This window comes from Dipodomys merriami, unplaced genomic scaffold, assembly GCF_024711535.1.
Source record: "Dipodomys merriami isolate MVZ:Mamm:240054 unplaced genomic scaffold, mDipMer1.0.p SCAF_3, whole genome shotgun sequence".
Taxonomy (NCBI): Eukaryota; Metazoa; Chordata; class Mammalia; order Rodentia; family Heteromyidae; genus Dipodomys; species Dipodomys merriami.
In genome coordinates this window covers 37,509,357-37,529,528 of record NW_027204492.1, presented here as the reverse complement: position 1 = coordinate 37,529,528, position 20,172 = coordinate 37,509,357, and the positions used below count along the sequence as shown (strand labels likewise).

The following is a 20,172-nucleotide window of genomic DNA, read 5'->3' as shown; positions in this document are numbered from 1 at the left end:
TACTGGGATCCTCAGCAAAAGTCAATTCCTGTTGAGAACTCAGTTATGCTGGACAGAGCAGAGCTATTAGGTGTCGGAGCAGCTGACTAAGACAGCAAGACAAAATGAAAGAAGCAGTCAAGCCTTTACCCATTTACCTCAGTGTCATGAGAAGGAAGTTAAACTGGAGAAAGTGCTGACTCTCCCATTATTCTATTTTTTCTGTATGGCACACCACCAAAGATGGTCAGATGGATCTACACAGAAGTTGGGAAACATTTTGGTTGGGATAGTTCAAAATCAAGAACTCCTGAAATGGTGTTCACCTAGAGGCAGGGTGGGAGAAGTGCTAGAGCTGGGAAAGTACTGATGGTGCCAAGAATCTCTTCAGGTTTCTTGCACCTTCCATAGAGAAGTCTCCACCAAAACCTTGTATGTATAAAGAGGCCTACCTGCAGAACAGTACAACCAGCCAGGAGAGCCTGAGTCTTTTTCACTGCACCTCCTTCCAAAGACTATAGTACATTGAATGTGTGCCAATTTTGGTGTGGGAAGAACAGTTGTCTTTCATGTTGCCTATCAGAAGGTCTTAGGATGGGCTTTAAAATCACACATAGTGGTTAGACCAGAGTCAGTCTTCTTAATTCCACTTCTTGATTTTCTAGGACCTGAGTAAAAAGCATAAGGTACCCATTCATGGAATGAGTTGTACTTTAAAGAGCTATGTCAGAAACCAAGCATTTAGTTTGAGATTGTAGCAGATTATGGTTCTGATCAGTATTACTGCGTTTGCAGGTGATTAAGTATGCCAAGACTGGACATAACCACAAGCTGTAACTGTTGCCAAGCTAAGAAATGATGTCCCCCAAAGCCCACTGAAACTAATTTGGAGAGCCAAAAAGAGTTGTTCTTGAGTCTTATGGTGGGCTGTTCTACTTTGCCAGTGTTAATGTTCTAGGGGCAACATGAAGTATTGATAGTCACTGAGACCTCCCTTGGTCAGCCAGAAGTTGAGAAGTCCCAAAACTGAAGTCATTAATATCTTCAACAAGTGTCAAGGATGGGTGGAATGCTCCTTTTCTAACTAAATAATTAACAGTGGAACATTTGCCTAGAGCATATGCATGAGTAAAGAGTATGTAAGGCTATCTGGAAATTCTCTTGAGTAGTATCTGTTTATTTTTGAAATTCCTATCTTACTCCATGTAATCTGATATGTTTGAATGGAGGAATTCATTTGAAGATTTTGGAATCTTTATCAATGTTTCACATATGCAAATTTCCTATAGGGATGTTGAAGGTCTAGTTTTGACAAAAGGAATAATTCTCCAGTGGGGATATACATTGTTCTGGGAATATCAGCTAGAATTCCTTCCTGGTGGGTACAATTTTTGTGTGGAATTGGAAATTCTGTTTAATGTGGCAAAGGCTGCTACTATCAGGGCCAAACTTTATCCCAGTGTTTTAGGTGCTTCCATTTGGGACAGAAATTATTTGAAATTTGAGAAGATATTTTTTCCTGTGGTGTCCAACTGTACTTATTGGAACAAATCAGTTCCAGAGTAACAAGACTGGGGTACATGAGGTACTAAATTTGTCCATTTTTAGAAAAATGCCCATTTGTAGCATTCAATAGCACAGCAGTCAGAGATTTACCTGCAGCTTTAGGCAATGCATAGCACAGCTAGGAGTTTTGACACTTTCAGAATGGTGGTGACTCCCTGGGATAGTCATATCTATGAATTTTACAAGGTGGAAATTATACAAACTATTCTAGAGGAGAAAAGGAGGGAGGTTAAATTCAACCACCACACCACAGAGTAAGCCTTATGTTCTGGTTCTGTCAGTTTGGGTTATGATATCCATTGACATTAATGTGTGTGGTCTGTCTTGGACCTAGAGCAAAGATACCATTTTTATGTGTATGTTAAAGTAATGAATGAGAGCAGGTAATAATGAGATAAATTTTATCTTTTAATTTTTAGTGGCTTTTGGATCTGCATAAAAGGCTAGTTCTGTACACTCCCCCCCTCAATTTTATTATTTTTTATGATGGTGGTATAATGAGTCATTAAAGTGTTTAGAAGATCAACTTAATAGGTAGCCCTCCCAATAAAGGAGGATAGTTAATTTACATTTAGGAATATTTTTAATATTTAATCATAAGTCGTTTAAGGATTCAGGTGGACCTGCTGCAACAATGAGAAGTACAAAATGTCATGTCAAAACCAGCTTTACAATGTCGGTGTGGGGGGGGAGGGGGTTATGATTGGGTGGGGGGGAGGGGGGAGGCTGGGAAGGGAGGTGAAGGGTAAACAAAGGAGGAGGCTGCAATGCTTGGTAAGAAATGTATGCATTATCCTGCCCATGTAATTGTAACCCCTCTGTACAGTATGTTCTCAAATAAAATAAAATAAAATTAAAAAAAATATTTAATCATATCACAGTTTAGGTGTTGAGAGAATACTCCCCGTGGTTTTGAAGAGGTAGTTTTATCAGATTCAATAGCAGATAGGACCTGTGCTAAATTTTCTGAGTAGAACTTGAGCACTAAAGAAATAGCAAGACTCTAAATGGCAACATGGAGTTTTGGTGCATAGGCCACTCCACTGATTTTCATATAACACAAGAATAAAAATGCAGAATGATTCTTGTGTACCCAGGAGTGAAATAGAAGAGTGAAGAAATCTGAAGCAGTCAATTTGATGGTGTTGAGCTCTAAGCAGCGATCCACACAGATTACTGGCCTGGGACATTGCAGTGAATTTCAACTTCAACTGCACAGTCTCACCTCTGAAGACACTGGAGCTATTTAAACATTTCCAAAATTTAAGCCTGGTCTTGTGAGAGTGAAATGAGAACTCAAACAGACTGAGATTAAATTTCCGTTATGTTATGGAAATGGGTGCTTGGGAATAGAAATTAAGTAGAACCCAAGGAAAACTAATACTTCTTACCTTTGAGTTTATTTGGAACGAGTATTTCAGTTTTTTGCATACCATGCATCTTGAGAGATAACAGTTTCAATATTAATATTTATCATTAGTTTCATGTGTACTTACTGAATTGTTATTGGATTAAAATTTATTATCATTGATTAGTTGTACAAGAAGTTTTCATTTTGACATGTCCATATATGCATATAATACACATTGACTAGATTCACCCTCATACTTTCCCTCTTTTCCCAAACCAATCTCATTAAGCTTCATTGTTCAATTTTTAAACATATACATAAAATATTTTGAACATGTTTTTAACTTACTGGCTATAATTTTTCTTTTAATTATCTATTGTTTTGTAGGCATATAATCATGTCACTTGCGAATAAGGATAGTTTTACCTCATACTTTTATAACTTTTTTCTGTTATGGAAAGAGATCCTTAAAATATATCAAGTATCATAGGAAGAACAATGGCTTCCTCACCTGAGATATCCATATCCTTATTCCCAGAACCTGTGAATATGTTGGTTTACATGAAGCAGAGTGTGGTTTCCTTTATTCAGATTTTTAAAAGAAAATATAAAAACTCACTAAGACTCTAAATTCTTAGCAAAGAAGTTATGATAAAAATAGATTAATACACAGATGCATAGCCTCTTCAGCATGGAGTAGACAATAAGCTAGAAAGTTTCTCAGTTCTTAATCTCTGCTAGTAGAAAGTACCTTATGAAACAAACCAAAGATTTAGAAGAGTAAATTCAACAATGTATATATTTGGGCACAGATGAAACACTATTACCATTTTGGCAAGCTGAATGACATACTGTGAAATTGCCCATTTTTTTGCTCTTATTTGGTTTGTGCATAAATGATTTAGGCAATATCTCAACCATTATCTCATGTTTTATTTTTTTCCTTTTTTGTCTGTTGTTCGGCTTGAACTCAGAGCCTGGCACTGTCCCTGAGTCACATTGTGCTCAAGGCTAGAACTCTACCACTTGAGCCACAGCACCATTTCCAGTTTTTGAATGGTTAACTGGAGATAAGAATCTCATAGGGACTTTTCTGCCCGGGCTGGCTTTGAACTGCAATCCTCAGATCTCAGCCTCCTGAGTAGTAGGATTACAGGCATGAGTCACAGGCTACAGGATCATGTCCATTTATTTTATTTTATTTTATTGTAAAGATGCTGTACAAATGGGTTACAGTTACATGAGTAAGGCAATGAGTACATGTTTTTTATATGATTCATAATTAACTTTATAAGTATAGTTTTTTTTTTACATTCAGTAGTTTCCTTCTCAGAAAATAAAGGCTTTTCTTATTTTTGTCATATAATTTATCTCTGTGCTTTTAATAAATATTTCTTTCTTGGTTATGTATCTTTATCAATAAAATTCACAAAATTTTACAAAACTTGATTTTTTATTATAGAAATTTAGCTATTAAAGGGTTCTTTTTGAAGGAAAAGCTCACTAAACATATTGTATTTTTCAGGGTGATGATGGAATTCCAGGGCCACCAGGACCAAAAGGAATCAGAGTAAGAAATAGTCACTGTACAGCAAATTTTATTGATTGAAACAGATAAAGAAACAAATGAAGAAATATGAAACACCAGAAAATACCTGTATTGAAATATAGAAAAATAAGTTTAAGAATTGGTATATGTCTACAATTAACATTAATATTTTAATAAACTTGCTTATATATACCTAGATGCTATTACAATGAATATAATAGGATTTAAAATTTGTTTATGGTTAGCATATACAAAAATACTGATTTTTAAAAAATCAAATCACTTAAAAATTGTAAAATATAATTGATTGAAGCTAGAATTTCCCAAACAATATGACCATGTAACAGGCCTCCTATGTGGATAGTACAAACCTTTCTCCATTTCTTTTTTTAAATGTTTTTAATTGTAAAAAATAGTATACAGAGGGGTTACAGTTACATGGGTAAGGTAATGAGTACATTTCCTATCGAGCCTTGTTACCTCCTCCTTTGTTTTTCCCCTACCATCCCTTCCCTCCCCACCTCCCAAACTCAGCCCTTTCCTCCCAAGTTGTAAAGTTCGTTTTCAACATAGTGTCTTGTACATCTCATTGTACAATGGGTCAACCTGTATCCTTATTTCAGCATTTTGCTATTTCCCTTCCCCTCCCCAAATTATAAAAATGTATATACAAGATGCAGGGCACTGACGTCAAATACAGTGAAAACAGGGGTTATACCGTGGGGGAAGAACATACAAGAGAAACAAAAAAATTCACATAGTAAATTTTAGATATGTTAAAAACAATAGCAAGAAATAAAAAACAAGTTGTGTCCCTATCCTGGGGTTCATTTCACTTAACATCATCTTATATGGTCATATGTACATAGCCTCTGACCTTTTCTGCTTGTCCTAAACTTGGAGGCTAAACAACACACTGTTGAGCCACCAGTGGGTCATGGAAGAGATTAGAAAGGAAATTCAAATGTTCATGATATTCAACAAAAATGAACACACAAATTATAAGCTCCTCTGGGACACAGAAAAGGCAGTACTCAGAAGTATATTTATAACTCTGAGTTCCTAGATCAACAAATTGGAGAGATCTGAAACCTTTCTCCATTTCTTGAGGAAAATGATTTAAACCATGGTGTTAAAGAATAACTACTTTTAGAAGAATACAACATTTCTTCACTTCAAAGATACATGAAATTTTTAGGTTTTAAGGTTTGAAAAATTAGGATGCATCTCAAAACTGAAACACTGAATGCATTTTTTTCTAAAAGTTCTTAGGGTGACATAAATCTGACTTCTTTTTAGAATTAGGACAAAATTACTTAAAAACTAGTACTGATTTTTAATTTTTATTGTTATTATAAAGGTAATATACAGAGGGATTACAGTTATATAAATTATATAAATTTTACAAATTCTAATTTTTTTAAAGGCCATATTTAACTTCTCTGAGTTCATGTGCCAAACTAAATGAACAGCATAATATCCAAGGTCCTTTTTAATCTGGACTGCTGTGTATATTAATTGATTAGTTCTATAAAATACATCAATGGTGACATGTTTATATGTGTGACAAAAACAACCAAAGTAGCCAGTGGCTCACACCTGTAATCCTTGGTACTCAAGAGGCTGAAATTTGAGAATCATGCTTCAAAGCCAGTTTGGACAGACAAATTTGAGAGACTCTTACCTCCAATTAACTAGCAAAAAGCCAGAGTAGGGGCATGGCTCAAGTGGTAGAGTGCCTAGCCATGAGGGAAAAAGCTGAGCAAAAGCACACAACCCTGAATTCTCAAACTCTAATACTGGCATAAACTAAGAACAACCAAGAAATCTCCACAAAAACTAAACATTTTGATCCATTGACCTTCAATTATTTATATGGACAAATTATACATAACATTAAAATCATTCTATTTGCTGTCTACTTTTTCAAAACATGTAGTTTTCCTTATATGCTACTTATGACTGGTATAGTTAAGGTACTGGAAAAACAGAAAAAGCTTCAGAATTCTTAATTTATCTAAGTAGATACAGTTGTTTTTTATTTTGTGCCATAAATGAATACCAATATACTGTATTATTTAAGCTTCTGCCCTAAGTCCTTCTCATAAAACTCTCCATTTTTTTGTGACTTTGCTTTGTGCATTTCCTCTCTAGTTCTCACTATAATGTTGATGAAATCATTAACCTTAAACATTATATTTTGTTTCATAATTCCTAGTGTATATTTGGGGTTGGGCTCATAAACATGAGTTGCTAGGCTAAGTGGTTTGTATATATGCATATGTAATTGTGCTAGTTATTTCCATTAACTGTGCATGACAGTACTTTTTCCTTCAGCCTCATCTACAGAGAATGTTGTCAGACTTGTATTTTTGCCAGTCTTGACAGTTTAATTGAAGAATGTTTTGAGTTATCACATTAGTGTCCTCAGGCACAGATATATTTCTTACCTCACATCCCCACTGAATTTATTATTCATTACAGATCTGGAAGAACTTTATCTGTTAGATCAGACATTTCATGCACTACTTTGTTCCAACTCAGTGCATTGAAGACTGCTCCTGAAAATGGGAATATCTTCAATTGTTTTCTGTAGTAGTGTTTCCTCTAATTATGTTTTCTGTAGTTGTGGTTCCTCTAATTATGCACACACACATACACACATATTCACATATGCCAATTCTCAATGAAACACATTTTGTCTATTTTTACTCTAAATACTATTTTTTCTAAAACCCTTAAGTAGGATACTATTTTAATTGTTCTTGGTTGTCATTTGTTTCAAGGAATTTTTTTCATTATAGGGATCTCCTGGACTACCTGGATTTCCAGGGACACCAGGTCTTCCTGTAAGTTGGATTTGACTTTTTATTAAAAATCCCTTAGAAAGTAATTTAAGAAATATTATACATACATATATATATATATATATGTTATATACCTTTTCAAAGGGAATGCCAGGCCATGATGGAGCCCCAGGACCTCAAGGTATCCCTGGATGCAATGGAACCAAGGTGAGATTCAACTTAATATTAGGCAGTATGCTTGATAGTAATAGGCTTAAAGTCTGAACAATAGGAAGAATATCAAAGCAGAGTATCATGATTTTCTGTTTAGGACATTGGGTGTTTTCTGGGCTAACATTTTCAATAGAATAAACATCAGTAATTTCTTTTTTTTAAATCATGAATAATTAGCTAGTAGTTTTGCATTGGATTAAAGATTACTTACCAAATCCCTCTTTGGCTTTTGTGTAAAGTTGGATGTAAGTTAAAAGGAAATGAGTCTATATATGTTTCAAATATTCTATCATTTGTAAGGAGTAATAATGGGCATGACATTCGTTAGTCATACCATTTTTTTAAAAAAGCCTAGATACAATTATATTTTGGATTGCTTCATATTTAATTTGAAGAAATGTATTAGGATATATTAACAGTACAAAGAGGGTTAATTGTGATAATTCCATACATATATATAGTGTAGTTTGAACAATTCCATTAATCATATGTAATTTTTTTTTGGTGTCCGTCCTGGGGCTTGAACGCAGGGCCTGGGCTCTGTCCCTGACCTTTATGCTCAAGGCTCTTTTAAATCCTCTCAAATAGTTGTTTCCAGGATTACTATAACATAGAAGTATTTGAAGTGAGTTCATATTGGGGTTCTTTAACACCAATTTAGCTTTTGTTTTCTAAGTAAAATGTCCATATTAGTACTTTAAAATAGTGAGTGGGAAAATAGAGTGCTTAGAATGTATAATGACCTACAATTACCACAACTTTGTTTTTTTTTTGTCGGTCATGGGGCTTGAACTCTGGGCCTGGGTGCTGTCCCTGTGCTCTTCAGCTCAAGGCGAGTGCTCTACTACTTGAGCTACAGCGCCACTTCCGGTTTTCTAGTGGTTTATTGGAGATAGGAGTCTCACCGTCTTTCCTGCCCAGGATGGCTTTGAACCACGATCCTCAGATCTCAGCCTCCTAAGTAGCTAGGATTACAGGTGTGAACCACCAGCGCCCGGCTTACTACAACTATTGCTATTGTTCAGTTGGTGATATTAATGGCCTTCTTTCTTACCACCTCTATTTTACAAAACTATTTGAAGTAGTTTAATCTAAAAGCAAAATGCAATAGGACACTTAATATAAGAATCTATTTAAGACGTGAAGGAAATTGGAGCAAATCATTAACTATTAAATGTAATAGAAATCTGTAGTGTGATGGTCTCAAGACGGAATTTGTCAAAAGAAAATGACTAAAGTAAAAAAATATTTTCCTTAATTCTGATTGGGATAGATACATAGGGATAAAAATACTTACTAGATTGAATTCATGTGGGTAGTTGATATAAAAATTGGAAAGTGAAAGTGAACTTTTGGAATTTTGGAATGTTTTAAAATGACTTTTGCAAAAAATTTATCAATAAGTCACTGCTTGTTGGCAAAGTTCTTCTGCTTCTTGTTCCTTCATGTTCTTTCTTTTTAACTATTTCTAGGGAGAACGTGGATTTCCAGGCAGTCCCGGTTTTCCTGGCTTACAGGGACCTCCAGTAAGTTCTAAAATTTGAGATTATAATGAACCTAGAACTTAACAAAGAAGAGGTTATAGAGAATATGCTCAATGCATTCATATGGAACAAAGCCATATATATTTTAAAGTAGAAAACAAGAAGAAATTTTTAAAAGATGTTGGTAAGATATCTCCTGAGCAAAATTTGGTATTGTTTAATAAATAGCATTTCTAAGCTATTCAAGATATATCATATTCATGAAAGACCCAACAGTAATTTATTTTTTATTTTCTATTTAGAAAGTGTGTATATGTTTGCTTACTCTCTTCTCATTTATATAAAATAATCTCTTTTTTAATAATAGGGACCTCCTGGTATCCCAGGTATGAAGGTAAGCATTTCATATTCACAAGGTAAATGATCTGAATACAATATTTGGAAAGTCTGCATCTTTAGTAAGAGAATGAGTTTAACTTGAATCTAGAAAGGAATGCTTCTAGGAATTGTTCAGATGCACGTGTAGAAGTTCTCTTTAAGTACCTTGTTCTGTTCTTACAGTTCTAAGTACATACTGTGTACTGATGTACTTGAAAAAGTATCAGACTCAATTTATGACAACTTAGTCCTTCCTATCTTATCACCCACCCTTGGCTAGAGTTGGACACCTGCTAGCTCTAGAAATATTCTTTTCCCTTGGCTGTTACACTCTTCTATTTTTTTGCTGGTCATAGGACTTGAACTCAGAGCCTGGATGCTGTCCCTGACCTTTTGTGTTCAAGGCTAGCACTATTTGTACTACAGTTCCACTTCTATTTTTCTGGTGATTAATTGGAGATGAGTCCATTGAACTTTGCCTGGGCTGGCTTTGAACCATGATATTCAGAGCTTAGCCTCCTGAGTTGCTAGGATTACAGGCATGAACCACTGGCATCCGGCCACTCTTCTGATTTTTCATCTATATTCTAATTATACTAAAGTCTTTGATGCATATTATTCCTCTCTTCCCCTCTCCTCCTTTCTCCTCCCTCTCTGTTCTCCCTCCTCCCCTCTCCTCTCTTTCTTTCCCTTCTCTTCTCTCCTTTCTTCACCTGCAGGACTTAGTCCTGACCCTTTTTTTCTCCCTAATCTGTAACAATATTATCTATAGTGTGGAATGCTATGTAGTTACTAAATGCCTACATTTGTTTCCAAATTAGACTTTTTGTCTGAGTTCAACATGTACATGTTCAACTTCTTGCCTGACATCACCAGTCAGATATCTCCCAGACAGTTAAATTAATATATTCCAAGCTAACCTGCCCCCAAATAAATCTGTTCCCTCCTCTAGCACCCCATATATAAAGTTTGTATTGGTGTATATTATGTATATGTTTGCACAAAGTCTGAGGTTTAGTGTTTGTTTCTTGTACTCTTTTACATCCTTGTTCCATTCTGTCCTTGAATGTAATTGAGTTTGCCTATAAAAAAGTATTTTAAATTTATTCACTTTCTCTCTCCACTGACACTAAACTAGCCATAAGATTTCCTTTGAACTACAGTAACCACTTTACTAGTCTCTTTTTTTTTCTGCTGCTATTCTCCTTGCCCCAGCCTGATTTATTTTCAACCAACTAGGAATGATGTTTGAAAGTATAAATCAATAATTTAATTTCTTTGTGTAGAAACATTCAAGGGCTTCCCACTGTATGTCTAAAATAAAGTCTGCTTTCTTTTCCATGACTTGGAAGACCTTCATGTTCTAGTCCCTGTACCTAATTTATAGCCTTATCTCAAACTGCTTTTTCCTTGGCTCACTGATCACACAGTCTGCATGCAGTCATTAGTTTTATTTTATTTTATTTTATTGTTTCTGTGGTTCACAGGATCAAACGCAGGACTTCATGCATACTAGACAAGCATTCTACCACTAAGATCCATCTGCAGTCCTCAATTCAGTTATATGAATACGCCAATTTCCTTGCTTATCTTCTAGTTTGAGACCTGAATGTTCCCTTCACAGATTGCTCTATTTTGACTACTCAAGATAATTTTATTTACTCTTTCATTACCACTCACTTGTTCCTTGTAATTTCCTTCATAACACCTGACAGAACATGTTGCTATCTTATTTGTTTAAATATTATGGTCTGAACTTCCTTTTCATATTGTTTGCCCAATGAAAACAGAGGCTTTATTTACTTCATTCAGAGCTTAAGATAGTTCTTGAAGAAATATTTATGTGTAAAACATTTTTTAATATAGGAGTTAGTAAAGTTACCACAGACTTAATAAATATATTGTAATTCAGTATACCCTGGCTACTTTCTAATTTTTAAAGATAGTTTTTTTCCATTAAATTGCTGAGATTACCTAATCTTTCATATACTTTATGTGTTGAATTTAGTTCTTGCCAATTCTTTATGTACAATAAATGTTGTGACTTTCATTGGTGATTTCTTTTAGGGGGAACCAGGGAGTATCATCATGTCATCACTGCCAGGACCAAAGGGGAACCCAGGATATCCAGGTCGTCCTGGAATACAAGTAAGCATCCAGAGATTTTGTTGTTTACAATGTGATTATATAATAACACCACAACCTTTATCTTATTCATAGAAATTATCATCTCATGTTTTCTAGACATTCATGAACCTTCACATAAAAACAATACTTGATAAGAAATATACTCATTACCTTGCTCATGTAATTGTACTCCCTCGATATGGTATTTTGACAATTAAAAAAACATTAATGTTAAAAAAAATGAAAGCAATTGGAGCCAGGGAGTATTTTAATATGTTTTATTGGGGTTCTTTTAATTTTCTATCCAGAATCCATGGATGTATTTGTTTTGGAAATTAACAACAGAAAAAGTTTCTCTGGTCTTATTTTTATGCTGTGGGAAGCAATGAGTTCCCTGTAACCATCAAATGTAATCCTAAGAAAAAGATTATGTTAATGTATAGTAACATGCCTAAACACACTAGTAACTTTTTATTTATTTATTTTTTGAAACAGAATTTCACTCTGTAGCACAGGCTACCTGCCCTCCTGCATGCTGGGATTGTAAGCATGTATACCTCATTTAGCTATGACTTTTGATTATTTATAGATGAGGAAGACCATTTCTTGGGACTTATAATTCATGATAATCAACATAAACAAAAATCAAGACATTCTGCTTTTTAAAAAATTAATGTAATATTTATGTAATTTTCTCAATCTCATTTTGTTCTATTAGGTATATTGAGATTTATTCTTGGTTGTAGTTTACTCTATTTTTATCCTCATATAAATTTCTACTTGTGAACATAGTAGAGTTTATTTCATTATAAAATTATCTCATCTTTATACCTAAGCGTAGAATAAGGTTTGCAAGGAAGGCAAATTTTCAACTTTAAGTTCACCTAATTATATTCCATAATACTTGCATCATTCCCTTACTACTTATTCCAGTCATTCTCTTTCCCTCATTGTCTTTTGTCTTATTTGTTCTAAAATTAGAGAGGCCATTTTGAAAGGAGTATAGTTTCAGTTCCTATTTCTAGCAAGAATGGAATAATAAATGCCCACCTTTATTTCTTTATTTTGTGAATTTTCTTATATATTTATCTACCATTCTAAAATACAAGCTTTCTGAAATCTTTATCCAGTCTGCTTAGTTAAATTCCTTTATAATAAATTTGTGAATTATTTGTGTATATTTAAAAATTCTGCTCATAGTAATACAGAATTATAGAATAAAATTCTGGCAATAACTTAAGTTTAAATTTCCTCCACTTAGTTTTTTGTAAGATATATTGATAAGTTTCATTTTCATATTTTTTGGTTTTGTTTTATTTATCATTCTTTTTACTATTCCCTTTATAACAGGGCCCAGCTGGCCCCATGGGCATACCAGGGCCAATTGGCCCCCCAGGACCACCAGGTTTGATGGTAAGCTTCTTCTGGAATTTTATTTCTCCTCTTTTCCTTTGAGTTCTTTTTACAAATATTAATATAATGAATTTTTGGCAGTCTTAACCATAATTATATTAATGATGTTGCAGTACTGAGCTTTGAACTTAGAGCTTTGTACTTGCTAAGCAGTTGCTCTCCTGATAAACCATGCCTGTAGCCCTATTTTTGTACTAGTCATTTTTAAGATGTTGTCTCACTTTCTACCTATTTTTGGCTCCCTGATGTAGTTGCAATGATAGGCATGTCCCAGCATCTTTCTGTTGAGATAGAATCTCATGGAGGTTTCTGCCTGGGCTGACCTCAAATGGATCTCAGCCTCCCATGATGCTGGAATGACAGGCACATGCTACCAGGTTTTTGAGAAAGGGCTCTTAGTGTATGCTCAGACTGGCCTTGGTCTTCAAGCAGTTATTTTTCCCAAAAAATTAGGGTTACAGGCATGATCCATTGCTGCTCAGCTGTGTTAAGGGTACTTTTATGTTATGTTGAATAGCACACATTTGTAATAAATCTTCATCCCACAGATGGAAAAATGAGATATGTAGAATGAATATTTTAAAATATATAAAAAGTGGGTGCTAGAGGTATACCTCAGTTGTGAAGTGCTTGTATAGCAAGTGAAGCCCTGAGTTCAATTTCCAGTACCACACAAAAAGTGTTTTTCTTTATTGCAGTGGTAGACATCAAACCCAATACCTTTGATGAACCATTCCCGAATCCCTAAAATAGAGTAATTTGTTGGTTGCCTTTTGATTTATCAGTATTGAAGTCACTTCTAGTCATCTCAGTAAATCTGATAAGACCATTCTGTCATGAAATCATCTAGTTACTTGATCAAACATGTTTCTTTCTTTAGATTTGAGTTTTTGTTTACAGTGCTAAGACAAAATAGAATTTGTAAAAGATATAAAGATATATACATATAAACTTTTTATTTGTGACACTTGGTTCTTTACTCTTGAATGAAGGCAATAGAATTTAATTAATCCTAGAAAAATCTGCCAGCAAAACTGTGATTTCTGCTTTTATGACACTTCTTGGAAAAGGATTAAAAACTCATTTGTTTAGTTTGCTTTAGTTGTAGACATTCTGCAAAGCAGGAAATTGGACCATGTTACTTTTTCTTAACTCTCCTGTTAGAATATTGGTATTCCTTGGGAATGTTGTCAATAATTTGAATTTTCTTAACTTTTTTCACATATCCAAATCACTCCACAGTTAACCCAGTTTCAACAGGTGAAGCAAAGACTTAGGATTGACACCAAGATGCAATATGGAAATAGATAGGTTGAGATGGAGGCAATGTACATAAGCAAGCAAATGTCTAATTTTTCAAACCTTGAAAAATTCTCAAAAACACCAATGGATTGTATAATAACAAAACTGGGTTAATAAATAACCAGATGCAGTTTAGAACTAGAGTTTTTGCTTTAGAATATTTGCTTTATCCATAATTCTGATAAGAGCAATATGGTATGTGTGTTGAAGGTAAAATTAACTTGCATTGATTTTACTTTGGTATTCTTCCTCTCCTCTACCAATCCTTTCTGTCCCTGACCACTACCTCCCTGGCAACACACATTTCACATTCATCTAATTTGTTTTTCTTAATTGAAATGTGTATTTCATGAAAAAGCAACGACAGAATAAAAAACAAATAATTTTGATATTGCAAGCTACTAATAAGTGCTTTATGACTGAGTTACATCCCTAGTCCTGAAAGTATTATTTTGAAGAGATCTTTCGGTTTAAATTTTTTTGTCAGTCGTGGAGCTTGAACTCTGGGCCTGTGTACTGTCTATCAGCTCTTCAGCTCAAGGCAAGTGCTCTACCACTTGAGCCATAGCACCACTTCTGGTTTTCTGGTTTTCTAATTGGATATAGGAGTCTCATAGACTTTCTTGCCCGGGCTGGTTTTGAACTACAAGCCTCAGATCTCAGTCTCCTGAGAAGCTAGGATTACAGGCTTGAGATGCCGGTGGCCAGCTTCAGTTTTAATTTTTATTAAAAGAGATAACATTTTAAATAAACTTATAGAATATATTTTTCCCTTTTCTTCTTAGGGCCCTCCTGGCCCACCAGGACTGCCAGGACCAAAGGTAATTTTCTTTTTATATACCTTTTATTTAGTGTGGATTGTTTCTTATTGTAATGATGTTTCAAACAGAAACTTTTCTTTCCAGGGGAATATGGGTTTAAACTTCCAGGGACCCAAAGGTGAAAAGGTGAGTAGAGAAAAAGAGTTGGTTATTCAATCCCTCAGCTTTCTCCTTTCATAGTCACTTGAACTGTGGTTTTCTTTTCCTTGCTTCTTGAAAATGATAATTTACCTATTATATTATTGTCTTTGTAGATTGTGAAATATTCACTGTCTTATTCTATCTTGAAAACAGGGTGAGCAAGGTCTTCAGGGGCCACCTGGGCCACCTGGGCAAATCAGTGAGCAGAAAAGACCAATTGATGTGGAGTTTCAAAAAGGAGATCAGGTGAATAAATAGGGAAGAAATCAATAAAATCTTTTTATGGATGTGTTAACTAGAGATAGTCCTTTCACAACATACATGTATTTTACTTCTTTTTTCTCCTTTGTTGCTGCTTTTAATTTCTGTACTTTTATCTTGTATATAAGTTTATCTGTTTAGGGAGGGTAAGGGGAGCACAGAAATGATGGGATGAAGGGTAAACAAATACAAGAGTGATAGTCTCTAGACACTATGTTGAAAATGAACTATACAAGTTGTGGAGGAGAAAAACTGGGAGAAAACAAGGGAAGAGGTGGCACTGTTCAAAAAGCAATCTACTCATTATCTAACACAATTATAACCCCCTCTATATATTATCTTTACAATAATAATAATAAACAGCATATTTGACATCTTCAATATATGTTTCTTTTTGTCATCTGTAACTTGATAAAGCTGGAAAAAATTTTAAAAAGCTAAAAAGTTTCATATGAGATACATTATAAACTGAAATGTAGTTATATATAAGGATATTTTTTAAATAACAAGGATTTGAGATAATTAAAAATTTGAAATATCTTTCAGGATATATTTATTTAACATGAAATTCACTAATTTAAAGTATACAATCCATTTTTATATGTTCATAGTATAGTGAAACTGTTAACATACTAGTTTTAAATGATTTTCATCAGAATTCTCAAAAAATTCCATGTATATTACTTGTCAGTTGCTATTTCTCTCAAAACTAGTCTCCACCAGCTTATATGGATTAAATCATTTTGTCAAATATTTTGAAAGAACAAAATTTCTTAAATGTTATCATGTTACTCTAGAAGTAACTAAAATGGCTGTAGGTTCTTTTTTATGGTACAACAGCTTGAACTCAAAGCATAGGGCTTGCTTAGTTGACTTGCTTGTGGCTAATGCTTTATCACTTGAGTCATGCCTCTAGCCCTGCTTTTTCTGGCTAATGGAAGAAGGGATTTTGTACGATTTTCTGTTAAGGCTGGCTTTGAATTGTAGTCCTCTGGATCTTGGCCTCTGAGTAGCTAAGATTATAAATGTGAGCCAACTTTACCTAGCTGATTGTGTGTGTGTGTGTGTGTGTGTGTGTGTGTGTGTGTGTGTGTGTGTGTGTGTGTGTGTGTGTGTGTGTGTGTAGCAGATATCAACTTTGAGTTAGAAACATTCTATCTTGGTTATAATACTTGAGTGTGCAGTTTAGTTTGTTAAATGTTCTTAGCTCCTATAGTTAGAGTGAGACTGTGTATTCCATTATTAAAACATTGTTTTCCTTTACCCTATAACTGAACAGGGAGATCCTGGTGACCCAGGACCACCTGGACCTCCGGGGATGTGTGGCCCTCCTGTAAGCACTTAAAATTCTTTAGCATCATTTAACATAAACTTGTATTGACTCACAGTATCCCCTGAACCAATATGAAACTACTTGTTTTATGTGTACAGGGCCCTCCTGGTGGTGTGAAAGGTGAGAAGGGTGAGCAAGGAGAGCCAGGCAAAAGAGTAAGTGCTACAACTAATATTCTATACAAAAATTCCAAATAGGTGTGTATATGTGTGTATCCTTCCTAATTTTTAAAAGTTTGATAATATCACTACTATAATATGTAATATTGACATCTAAAAGGTTTATTATTTGTATGCTCTGAGGCAGGAATAATCCTTAATCTCATACTTCCAAGTAACACATTTATGTTCTTCTACCATTTTTTGTATTCTATAGGGTAAACCAGGCAAAGATGGAGAGAATGGTCAACCAGGAATTCCAGTGAGTAGCTAAGTCTCTTTCCTCTTACTAAATGTAAAATCATTGGGAATGGTGGTATAGTTTAATTAATTAAAATTAATTAATTAATTTAATTTGATGGAAAGTATATTCTGATTGTTTTCTTTTTTACTATTGCACAGTAATTGTACAAAGGGTTACATTGTGATATTTCCATACATGCATATAATGACTTTGATCAAATTTATCTCTTTTATTCTTTCTTATCCCCTTCCCAGTCTTCCAACAATTTTGTACTATGTGTTCATATTATATTTTGTCTTATTGCTGAATAGTATTTGCTTATTTGGATTTATCAAGTTGTTTAATCATATACCCATTAAAGGATATTTTGATTTTTTTCTGAATTTTGGTAATTATGACTAAACCTGCTATGAACATTCACAATTTTTCTGTAAAAAAAGACTTTGACAGATATTTCTAATTACTAAAGATATGAACAATAAAAATATACAAGTCCAGGAACATTATTTCCAGCTGCTTTGATATCAATGTGTATCCAAAATAAGCATTAAACAAGGCTTTTAGGGAGAGAGAAAATTTGATAAAATTTGTAGTAATTCCAAAGGAAAGGGGTAATTCTTACTAAGACAGGAAGATAGAAGTTGGTTTCAGGTTGATTTTTATTAAACCAGTAATCTATGGTAGCATATAAAATAAGAAGAAACAAACATGCCCATAGTTTTTGGCTTCTTTTCAAACAACTAGGTTTTGTTTTGTTTTTCAGGAAACTATGATAGTCAAACTGTTGCCTCTGATTATTTTCAACAATTACCTAGGGTGTTTCTGTTTGTTTTGGGAGAGGCCAAAACAGGTTAAAAAATCATTTTGTAAGTAAAGTCTTCTTGCAAACCAATAGACAGTTCTGGTAGTCATAGTTCTTTGGGAATGGGGCTTCAAAGGAGTTACAATATTTTTTTTTTGCTAGGCTACTGGTTTTTACCTGCAAAACTGATAAGGGGATAATGGGAATAAAATGAGCCATTAAGCTCTGTGATCCTACCAAGATTTAACCTTTAAAAAGCAAACGAAATGCTTCTTTTGTTGTTGTGAGCTTTGGGTAATTTCTACAGTTCTGAAAAAGCTGATTTTTATGGACTATTTTTGCCAGTGTTCTTAATGTTTCTGCTAAGAGAGGATTTTGGAGGCTTTCTTACCCAGCCATTTTTCCTGATATCACCCTCTGTTTTAAAGGGTTTGCCTGGTGATCCTGGATACCCTGGGGAACCAGGAAGGGATGGTCAAAAGGTAAGAATTGTTTCTTTGAAAATGATTGGTCTTATACTCTTAAAGTAATCCTTTTCTATCTCAAAGATGAATTATAAATATGAAAGTTATAAATAGCTTTTGTATTCAAAACATGCCTTCTTTTTCCATCTTTTCTCATTGTTTCATTTTCTTTTATACCTTAGTCTCTAAATTTTCTTCTCTCCCATCTCTCTTTCTCCCCTGAGGATGTTCTCGTCCTTCTCTGTAGTCCTGCTTGTCTTATGAGCATTACTATTGCTCAGGGGGAGGGGGGGAGAGAAAGAAAGACAAAGAGAGAGAGATCAAGCTGAATAAGAGATTGAACTATTTTTTTCATTACTCTAAATCACAGTTCATCGATTACAAGTGCAATAATGATTATTTAAGGGTACCATTTTCACTCTGAACTCCATGCCTTTGCATATATTGATAAAACTTTAGTTTTTCAGCAAGGGAATTCAGCACAATTTTAGTAAGGTTCTCTTACTACAAAGTCTTAAAGCTTGAATTTAGAATGTCTTTTCCAAACTTTTCCATTCTGGATATAATTATTGTCTGTAAGTCTGTGACTAATTCTTTGTTATTGTTTTCCCTGGACCAGTGCAGTCTGACTGAGATTATTTATTTAGCTACCTATTTTAAAAGTGACTTTGAAAAATAGAAGAACAAGTCTAGAACTAAAGATGTAAAGTAGTCATTTATTGTTTGGTCTTGGTCAATGGAGTAACAACTGAATATTAGGTTCTTAATGCTCTCTTAGCTACTGATCAATGATAAAAAAAAATGCCTGAATTTGTCTTTTATTAGCTTCTAAGAGTAAACTCACAAAAGCAATGACAATTTATTAGCTGTTACTTATTATAGTTAAGACCAATGCCTTGAAAGTCTCCATTAGTAATGGAAATGACACTAGATGAATGCCTTTTACTAGATTTATGAGAAGGAATTAAAGGTAAATGTAAAAGAAAGTGATGATTTTAACTTACTGTAGTGGTACAAACTTTTACTCTTTGTTGCAGAGAATTTATAACTTGCCAGGAAGTAAGGATCTTAAAATCAAAGAATGTTTCAACTAGAAGTCTAAAGTCTATTTTCAAATAAGGAAGGGAGGTTAGTTAATTCAGTCAAAGATGGTAGAGCTAGTAAATCTGAGACAATATTACAGATATCTGTATGCTAATTAGCCTAGTGTTGTTTCATTTACTCATGTTATATCTCTCACTTCTGTTGTTTTATTATTGATTCATAAGTCTAAATTATCTCTTATATTCTTGAGAAAAATAGATGTTTTCATGAAACTTTTGCTAATGTATTTTACAATTGTATTGAATAGGGCCAAAAGGGTGACACTGGTCCACCTGGGCCTCCTGGACTGGTAAGTTTTTAAGTCTTCCTGTATCTCTCTTACTATGGCATTAATTATTTTTGTCCCTAAATTATATATACTTTCTACCTCTTCCTCATAGAACAAAAAAGTACGTCGTTATCAACTTCTACTGGCTGAGAAGTCTTTATATATTGAAACTTCAGTAGTGTTAACTGCAGGGTTTTTGTATTTATTCTGCCTGTGTATTACTTCTTTTTAGTATAGGTACAAATTTATGGCATTGGGTGGTTTGTATCATAATTGCCAAATCATTTCTACAGCAACCAGCTTTGTATCATAATTGCCAAATCATTTCTACAGCAACCAGCAGATGGTGCAAGTGTTGCTTACAAAGGTTCAATGAATGAAACTCTTGAGGAAGTGGAGATTGGCTG

The 20,172-nt window shown here is 34.1% G+C and overlaps 1 protein-coding gene across 2 annotated transcripts in view; it reads left to right on the top strand.

Annotated features, from left to right (window-relative positions):
* Window positions 1-20,172, top strand: part of Col4a5 (collagen type IV alpha 5 chain) — a 203,583-nt gene that overhangs the window by 93,781 nt on the left and 89,630 nt on the right. For both annotated transcript variants that reach the window (XM_070039934.1, XM_070039935.1), the window contains exons 4-18: window positions 4,422-4,466; window positions 7,250-7,294; window positions 7,397-7,459; window positions 8,938-8,991; window positions 9,317-9,343; window positions 11,395-11,475; window positions 12,805-12,867; window positions 14,955-14,990; window positions 15,075-15,116; window positions 15,285-15,377; window positions 16,672-16,725; window positions 16,824-16,880; window positions 17,101-17,145; window positions 18,358-18,411; window positions 19,745-19,786. In XM_070039934.1, coding sequence (XP_069896035.1) covers window positions 4,422-4,466; window positions 7,250-7,294; window positions 7,397-7,459; window positions 8,938-8,991; window positions 9,317-9,343; window positions 11,395-11,475; window positions 12,805-12,867; window positions 14,955-14,990; window positions 15,075-15,116; window positions 15,285-15,377; window positions 16,672-16,725; window positions 16,824-16,880; window positions 17,101-17,145; window positions 18,358-18,411; window positions 19,745-19,786 — 801 coding nt within the window. The remainder of the gene's footprint in view (window positions 1-4,421; window positions 4,467-7,249; window positions 7,295-7,396; window positions 7,460-8,937; window positions 8,992-9,316; window positions 9,344-11,394; window positions 11,476-12,804; window positions 12,868-14,954; window positions 14,991-15,074; window positions 15,117-15,284; window positions 15,378-16,671; window positions 16,726-16,823; window positions 16,881-17,100; window positions 17,146-18,357; window positions 18,412-19,744; window positions 19,787-20,172) is intronic.